The following is a 10367-nucleotide window of genomic DNA, read 5'->3' on the forward strand; positions in this document are numbered from 1 at the left end:
CACTAAACTGTGTCAAGCAAGTTGATTGAAATATTAGAACGACATATTTAAAATAATTTAATTACCCTAATAATGTGATTTAATTTTTGTAAAAATATTACGGAAAAATTTATTTAGAAATTATAACAAATTATTTTTAGAAATAAACTTAATTGCAGCTTTCATATAAATAAAGCTGCTTAAGTTATGCGAATATAGAATATAATTTGCTCAAAAAATGAGCAAATTATAATCTTTCTAAAAAAATGGTCTTTTTCATATTCGTAAAGGGGAGATTGAGTGAATTTTAATTTGAATGTAATATTCTGCCATGGCGGAATAAGCCGCATTATGTAAATAGTGAAATCTATATTACGGAGTTATATCATGTTATATGTTCATCATTTTGCAAAATTAGATTGCATTGCACCTATCGCCATCAGAAACTGCATGATTTATTTTGCACATTCTGTAAACGCTATCCTATGCTTTATGAGAGACAGTAACGCGGTTTGACCACTAGTCAATGATGTACCAGCATTAGCTATAATTGGCTGGAACCGTATTGATTTAACCTTCATGTAGCGTTATCGCCTATCCTTGCTACGTATAATTAGTTATGCTGGTGAATTTGCATATACAGTGCAATAAGTCGTAGAATTCAATAGAATTTGCGCGAAAGTCAACAAATTTAACGATTCTTCACATTACATGTTACGTTAGCAAGTAATTGATTTACGTGTATGTATGCGAAACGTATAAAAAAAGATGATGTCGAATATATCCATCAAATGGATAATAAAATTGTTTGTTACCAATCGCCGATATAATTGATCTACTGGAGATTCATCAAATTCCACTGCGCGCTCGCTGCGAGATATTTTTGCTTTTGGCAATTTAACCGTCGAATTAAATTTAACCGATTTTAATTCCTTCACCCGCATTCTAGCAATTTAACGTTAATGTATCTATAGTATATTTCGCAATTTCAAAAGAACTTTCTTCAAATATGTACTTTTCTCGAACTTTAATTTGCTGCTGCATACGCATGCAGAGCGATGTAACCACCACGAAGACAGATTGTATCCTGTGGCTTATAGCTTATCGTTATAAAATGTCTTGCAAAATAATACATTGTCAGATTCAAAGGAGGGGTCGACCCTCTCTGTAGCGGCTCGGTATCAGCCCCGAGATTTTTCCAACCCCGTTGTCGGTGCAATATCGACTTTGTAATTGAGCGTTACAGGTGTTCCGAGCACTCGAACGATGCCGGCAAATTGTTCAATAACTGGAACAAATGTATATTTCGACGGTAAAGTTGTCCGAGATACGCGACGGACGCGGCTGGCGCTGACAGCTACGCATTGCGCATTTCACGGTCCGGTTTAATTAAGCGATTATTACTGCTTATTACGGAAAATATCGATGCTGCTCCCAGGTGACTTCGCAGAAATAATTTCTCTATCGTGTTTATAATTTCTACGATTAATTAGATGTCGATCCGATCAAGTGAAAACGGCGAAAATTATCGAAAATTTAAAATAGCCTCAATGCAAAGCGTTGTCAGGAAGTGAAAGCGAATATTGCAGATATATCATTATCATTCACATGCATGACAATTGCATTAATCTTCGATGTCGTCCGATCACACTCTAAAATGCATTTGTGATCTCGTTTTTCCCGTAAAATTATTAAATTAATCAGCTATACTCTGTTCTGTGTTCTATCTCGAGCTCTCACATTGCATCGATTAATTAACAGAAATTTCTAACTCTGTCAATAAGAAATTATTAATATTATCTATCTGTTTTTTTTTAAATTAATTATCTCACAATAATTTTAATGAAATTATATATAGAATTTTGATATACGGATATAAATCTGACGGACTGTGATCGTTTATTACGCTCAACATTAGTTTTCGTGCAAATTTAATTTAAAGTAAATCTATCTATAATAATGTTTGAATTGATCATATATTTCATCTGCGTGACGTAATTCTTGTTGGAATCGTCACATATGCACATACCGATCCCGTCGCACTAATGCACTTTTCTCTCTGCACATTCCTGTCGCACAGGTCTACCCAGGCCTATTTATCTCACAGGTATGTAAGTCTGCAGGAAGACCAAATGTATAAATTTGATATCAATATATTATATGTACTTCTCGCCTTTTATCCATTATCATTAAAAACAACGCAAAAATTAATTGTGGGAAAACATCACATAAAAATTCCATTACTGTTTTATGATTTTTCAATAATTATCTTCTTGTATATTTTTAATGTTATTAATATTGTCTGAAAACTTTAGTCTTTTTTTCATTAAATGTCAAACAGAGTTACTTATTATTAACTTGCTTGTCGATGCAAAGAATTTCGGTAACTATAAGATGTTAAGCTATTGTTTACTATGTGGCTCGCGTAATTGTCTTGACATTTACAACACACATCTATAAGTTGTAACGATTCGCTTAATAGATTTTAATCCGCAGGACCAGGGACCGAAATTCCATTAGCCCACATTCGAGTTACCACAACCAAGTTACGTAGCTTCACGAAAGCGCGATAGACCACTGTATTGCAGTTAAACTTGATTTACAATAATGTGCACTGTAACATTAACAACCTTTAATGGTTATACATTGCTCCAATTATGTATATATGCTCAACATAGTATCGGTTTATAACATCATCGTTGGCTGTTTCGGCTAATTCGCCATAAATGGTATCTGCATAAGTATAATATAAAAATGTTAGATTTGAAGAAGATACAAAATTTAAAACTAATAATAAACTTCTGATTGTACTGAGTATTTAATTAACAGCGTTTTAATATTTCTCAATAGCAATTACATTGGCCTCTTCTAATATAAGAGAGCTTTTGCCGGGTAGACTCTCAAATATTTTTGTTGCCCTCGACATGCCTGGTAAGCGTTCTTTTATGTTCTTTATGTTTAGGTAACTTTAATTATTCTGGAGTTTCAACAACTTTATAAGTAACTTAGCTACAGGAACGGTCGCAACGCTAAGCCCCGAAGGGCCAATGGTGAAGGGGTAGAAATGGAATTTTTAGTATTGTTTTATTGCAGCTCGCCACAATTACTTTATGTTTCAAACACAAAAATTTATGAAATTCTTAGAAAATAATAATATCCATTATATAGTATATTAACTATATATACGTATATGCATGAATTGCCTGAACAGATACGCATGTGCAAAGCGAGACACGTAACACATTGTGTCGCTGTCGCAGCTTTTAAAATGCATTTATGCTGGATAATGATACTGGAATTGCAATATACGTCGTTAATATCTCAATTATGGTACTCAACTATTATTCAGTATTTCCTTGTATATTCCTTCGTCTATAATGGGTAATCAATTTCATCGTGTAATGGCAGATAGATTCTTTGAATTTGCATGCATAAAATGTTACGAGGAGATGCCTAATTATTGATGCCGCTTAATTGCTCGCGGCATTTCTATGGGAAGACTAGAATTTCATGAACGTAAGAGAGAACAATATCGCAATGGATGGAATTACACCGATACAATCATTCAATCAATAATTCATAAGATAAACACCGAATGATTTTATCGACATATTAAATGAATGTGTTATTTGAGAAATTAAAGAAATTATTAAAATTATGAGATTAAATTTTCCGAAGATCAATAGTTATTTTCTATAATTTTTTTATATAGTAAATATTATCAAAGTTTGATTTCTCATATAATCAATTTCAATTTCATCTGAAGCTGTTAATACTACATCATACGTGTTTATACAATAAATAATCCATATTGATGTTGTTTAGCATATTATTTAATAAATTTCGTTCATGTTTTATTAAAACGCAATTCGTGCTGTAAGAAACAATGTGCAATCTAATAGAAAAAAATATGTTTTGCATTTTTTAGATACTGGTAGGGATTCCCCTCCGGAACCCGCGCCACCGGAAGTACCGCCACGTGGACCGTCTTTACATGCGACGCATACTTTACGCACGCAACAAAACCGAAATGGTTGCCCACCAAATGCATCAGGAAGTTTCACTGTGCCAAGTGACCAAATACCGACCGAGACGTATTCAGGTAAGTAACAGTTCAACCAACACTTTACATGCTTTAAGAATATTCTGTTCGGAAACATTATATTATTATTAAACATATTACATAGATATTTAAACATATTACATAGTTTGTCGATTTTATTAACAATGTGTATGCTTCTCTAAAAGATTTGTTTTTTAAACTCACGTGCATATTTATTCTTCTGTGAATTAATATAAATGCATGAGTAAACATCGCTAGTACTCCATGAAAAGAGCAACATAATGACAATTGAATCCGAAACGTGATCCATTCCGCTTAAACCCATGGATACTGTTATATGACGCGGCTCAGTTTTCACTGGCGAATGTTTAATTTGGTACATACTCTGACGCCAATTATGTAGATGTGCAGATGTGTACGCGATGGTATGGGGTATCTGTTTAAACTAATGGGGTGTAGATCAAGGGGGAGGTTTGCATTAAAGCACCCGTTAATTCATTGTAAATATACTCAGTGTATTCGTTTCTCTATATTTCTATGTACATACCATTAGTATATTCCTGCGACTAAACATCGTTTGTACTGGCTGTGACGATACTGAATACTGAAACGCGCATGTGCACGGGGATTACATACACGTGCGATCGTATTCGATTCACGTATCACTGCGCTAAACATTTGTATAATAATAGAAACGCAACATATTAACAAGCGCGATTATTCGTGTGCGATGATAGTTAATGAGGTTGCCGGTATTATAATTTGCAACGTTTGATTATAGATACATATTTTTTTTTTGCTAATTATTCCTATGCAAGCAACTCGTTAATATTCGCAATTATTCGATATTTCTTAAAATCATTGGAAATTTTAGTGAACATAATATAATAATACGTATGTTTAATCTGTCGAGAGAACAATAAATTCTAACACTTCTTCCGAAGTGTCACGATACATATTCCGAAGACTTTCTCGTGTTGAATTCGATACCGTTTAGCAGAATTTCCATAGCAAGTCAGAATTTTGGGTAAATTGGAGTGAAATGAGAAAAAAATGACGTCTTTGACTATTTAATATTTTTTACAGCAAAACCAACCAACAAAAACTCTAAATAAAGTCTAGGCCTTAGACTCTAGGATATCTAAAAATAGACACAATTTAAGAACTTTCAAATGGATTTTAGTTCACGATCGTACGACTTATTTTCAACATTATACAAATTACGATTGTTAAACATTAGATTTTCTGTATAACTACAGTTTAACAAAAATCATTTTACCCTTTTGAAGTGCCATGATACATATCCTAAATTTTTTTCGCACTAAATACAATACCATCGTATCGATAGAATTTACGTAGCATATTAGGATTTTTTAGTTAGAGTTTTTAGTAGATTTTAGTTGGAGTATAATTGGAAATTAGGGTGATGTACCATTTCAGCCCGATTTACTAAAAATTCTGATGTGCTACGCGAATTCTGATGATGGTTCGTGTTCAATGCGAAAAAATCTTCGGCGATACGTACTATGACACTTCAAAAAGAAAAAGTCACTTTTTTCACACAATGTAATGTAAGTTTAAACTAATTGTTTGAATACTGAAAAGTATTACGAATTTACTATGAATAAAACGAAAAAGATACCGAAAATACCTAGATCCCTGGTCTTTTATGGAAATACAAACAAAATGCTATTTGGAGCACTTTATTTTCACGGGATCACTCGAATTTTACGAGTAGCATTTTGCCAGTATATCGAATGCTCACATGGCTCACTATGCTTACACAAAAATTTATTGTAATGCATTCTCGATAATCCGTATCGTTTTAACGGAGCGCAAAGTTTGACCGAACGCAAAGAATTGCGCGTGCTTTAGTTCAGCCAGTGTGATTTAATATTGGTTTCGCGTCAATTACTAATTAATGCGAACCACGTGCTGTTATAAACACAGAGCTCAATATGTAGACAAATCTTCGGATAGCACCGTGCTTTGTGTGAATATAATGTGATTCCACGATAAAATATGCACACGCTACGGAGTATCAAATCTGTTACAGGGAAATTATTGAAAGTTACATCATTTCATACGCGCACAATGAAATGATATTTAGCACAAGTACCATAGAAATCGTAAATACGCATGCAAATTAGCGTGACGAATCCCATTGCATTCGTCAAGATGTATTGAAGCGCTAAAATTTTAGAAATGTCGAATGAAACAACGGTGAAAATTGAAAAGGAACACAAAACACAAACATATTTTTCAAATAATATCATGCTCAAAGAAAATAACTAATTTAAATAGACATTGCGATATGTTTATAAAAATGATAATTCTTGCGAAGTAATTTCTATGTGGTGCACATATATTTCCTGTTATATTATCATGTATTTTTTAAAACGTTTATATATTTTCTACTATTTTCTACTATTTTCTACTATGTAATGATGGTTTTAGTTTATTATACATACAAAATTTTTATTCATTTATCGCCTTATCAGTAAATCAATAATGTCATAGCTTCCTCGAAATATGCAAACGAATGACAGTTTGTCGCACACGTGCACATTTGCATTAAATGCAGTTAGATTTTATTACAGGTTTGATATTACGTATTAATTACAAATCATTGCATGTTTAATATTATCATTGTTTGTTTAATACGATACTTTTTATTAGTATCACAAGAGATATTATAAAGGATATGAAAATCGATACATTTTATATATAAATACAATATACAAACCGAAATGATTTAAAACGTGTATATGAAAAATTATATAGATTCGATTTGAAAATATTTTGATAAATTGCTTTTACTCTCGACGTGAACGGATAATTTACAAGAAAAAATTCACGTTACCTCCGGGACTGTCTAGGGAGAGACCGATATTATTATCTGGGGTACTTAAGCTTCGCACATTTTTGCATAACTGGAAATTAGAAATAATTATTGTTGCACCTCCGGGAGCAGCGGTGTCGTGCAACAGCGATGCGGTGCGCAGCAGATAACTCCCTCAATGCCTTTTCCGCGGGATATGCTCATCGAAATTCATGTGAATAAGTAATACAGGATTACTCTGGGGAGATTTCTAATAATTTCTCCATATCAATGATTGCATTTATATTGAATAAAGATAACTATTTCATTCATTTTTCGTTATATACTACATGAAAAATATTCAAAATTTGAGAAAACATTATGGGGATTCCCAAGAACATAACAATTCATATAAGAATTTACATTAATATTAAGAGATAAGACTGACTTAAACCAGGAATAACGTAGCTGCTTATGAAGTGAGACAGCAAGAGAAAGTCATGTAATGAACAGATTGGAGATGCACACGGACTAAGTAAGTTACATACAGTTGGTTAATGACACTTCGTAACTTTGCTCTAAGTACAAGTGGCCACCCATAGTTCTGCAAAGTTTACGAAGCGTACGCGAACACTCACTTGGTTTCCCCGCGCATCTCTTTCTCTCGTTAAGAGGCATTTGCTAAGATAATTATGAATATAACTTCAAACGAAACTTATTTGTCCAACGACTTTATGAAATATGCCGCTGAATGTACACTACGTGGTACATTATGTGTAGATCTCCTTATTAAAGGCTTTTTTTCATGTAAAGAACTACAATAATATACATTTTTAATTTATAATGGTGCAATCTTTGTAAACACGAATAAATATTAAGATCTAAAGATTATATTACAAGAACAGAAATAACGGAAACACGTAATATTGCTCTAATGATCAAGCTTCAAAATAAATGAGTTTATTACTTAATAATCCACATACACAATATCAAATTGAACATGAATTACGTTTAAAATATCAAGTTGAATATGAATTATATTGAAATATCAAACTGAACATAAATTATATTGAAACTAAACGTGAGATCATTAGCTGCCACCGAAGAGGAAAGCATCATACACCGTTTTACCCCCAGCTGATTTTCCAAAAGGCATCACTCCACGCGATATGATGCTTCAAAGGAATCCCCTTTAATCGTTTCGAGTTCCAACAGGAATTTCTACCGTGCCTTCTCCGCTCCGAACTTTCGCATCCTGTGAAGGATGAATTCGATCTACGAGCCGTTGTTTGCTCATGAGGGGGAGAAAAGCGCGGGCGAATGTTTGCCTTCTTCTGGGGTTCCTCGCTTCCTAATGTCTTGCCGAGATGGAGGTCGTAAAGTGGACGGAAATTTTATTAGTATAATCGTCGCATTAGCACTGAGGTCATTGCACACACGAGAGAAGTAAGTATTAAGGAAGGGGTGATGAGGAATACAGAGGGTGTGGAAAATAGTGGGCGAGTCTCTAGGTCGGTTGACCAGAGACGATCGCAAATAGAGGCGCGACGAATGCGCAACGCTTTGTGCCCCTCTACTAGAATTGCTCCTGTATTAATTACCGGCTCGCTAATTACTATTTATTAGAAACTGGCACGCACGCCACGTAGAGTCGAGCCGAGTCGCGCTATTATCGCTTCGAACGAGCATCTACAACACAGCATTTCATTCAGGGCAACTTCGTTATGTTTTCGATTACATCTTGCATTCGTGCTGTAAGAATGTTGAAACGATCTCGTGTCTCCGATCCTCTCAAATATCTTTTAACCTTTTAAGGTCTTGTGGGACACTGTATATATCAGTATCTTTGAAAAGTCATGTTTTTGATAAATATTAAGTTAATTAGTTGATTTAGAACTAAAAAATTAAAAAAAAATGTTTAACTTTACTGTTGTAAATTATTGTAATAAATACAATCGTAAGATATAAAAAAATTATATACATAGTATATAAGCTTGGAAAGTTTTTGGACTAATTATGGAAGGTTCGATATTATTTTCGCGATTATTTAAATATAACAAACAATAATAAATTTCTAATAATGCTAATGAAATTTATACTATAGGTATATATATATATATATATATATATACATAATGTATAAATGCGTGTGATTTTTAAGTCATGATTCTCGATTTTTATATGTCAATAAAAAAATAACTGTTAATAAAGAACTATTGCTTGATACTTGATTATAATGCGAGAAAAAGTTCCTTCTGAATTTTTCTATATGCCTTCTGTCAATATACGTCTTGTCACCCAATTTTATTTACATTAATAACATTATTTAGTAATATATTGTAAAATTGTTACATTTAAAAAAATTTTTAATAGTATTTCATGTTTGATTGTATTTATCTTTTAAATAGGTTTTTTTTCAAAATCAATAAACAATTTTGTTACAATTTGATAATATTTTCTTCCTTTGAACTTTTCATTTTGATTCACTAATTTTTATGTATCGATCTATTTTTATATTCAATGATCCCATAAATCTTTCTAAAAATAATTAGATAACATATGTCGCATTTAAAAAAAAAATCAGAAAAATTAATACATAATTTAGATTTTCTTTTACGTTTCAAAGCACTATATGAGGTTTCAAAAAAATATTAGATATACTCTATATTTTCTGCTGTTATCAAATAATCAATGTATATTGCGAATTTTTGTACCTTAGTATGAAAGAGAGCAAGAGGGGAGCCTTTAAATTTCTAATAAACAAATAATTAAATTTATATAGCAAATGTGTTTTAAAGGCACGCTTACTTCCGCGTAGTTACTATGAAAGAAGAAAGTTTACGACACAGCGATAACGCGTGCCGTGACAAATTGCCTTTAACCTATTGCGCGTCGGCTTAAGGATGTAAGATACATCTCCGACGATAAGTAAAACGAGCACACCAGCAACGAGAATATAATAGGACGTTTTTTCCACAATTTATAGAACGTTTACGACGTTATAAGAGGAACAAGAGCATATAGTCTCATCGACTATTAAATTCTCTCTTTGCGCCGAACGAAATGCTTTGCTATTCTTAAATCCGGTATTTGCCTCAAATGGCATAACTGAACAATATTGTTACTAATTAGAATATAAAAGTTTTTTTAGTTTTTTAGTACTACTAATCAGTACATACTAATTTGAGAATGTACATTTAATTAGAAGAAAGAAATAAAAAAGAGAGACAAAAGTAAAGAAGCAGTTAGATGTTTCCAATGTGATTAATTATTTAAATAAGATGTAATAAGCTTAATATTTTAATTCTTTAACATAATGTGCTAATTTATTTAATCTCTATACTTTTGCTTAAGAAGATTATATTTTAATGGTTCTCTGCACCATCACTTGCTTGAATATTTTATTGTGTCATATTTTATTCGTAAGTCCTCATCAAAGGATAATACTGCATCAATTATCAATTCTCCAAAGTAGACTAATTATTATATATATATATATATATA

General features: G+C 32.4%; 1 protein-coding gene across 1 annotated transcript in view; it reads left to right on the forward strand.

The window, feature by feature from the left end:
- LOC108686344 overlaps positions 1 to 10367 on the forward strand; it is a 148630-nt gene that overhangs the window by 25881 nt on the left and 112382 nt on the right. Inside the window, exon 4 of the mRNA XM_018191608.1 lies at positions 3908 to 4081. Within this exon, the coding sequence (XP_018047097.1) occupies positions 3908 to 4081 (174 nt within the window). The remainder of the gene's footprint in view (positions 1 to 3907; positions 4082 to 10367) is intronic.

This window comes from Atta colombica, unplaced genomic scaffold (assembly GCF_001594045.1).
Source record: "Atta colombica isolate Treedump-2 unplaced genomic scaffold, Acol1.0 scaffold176, whole genome shotgun sequence".
In the NCBI taxonomy this organism is placed as follows: domain Eukaryota; kingdom Metazoa; phylum Arthropoda; class Insecta; order Hymenoptera; family Formicidae; genus Atta; species Atta colombica.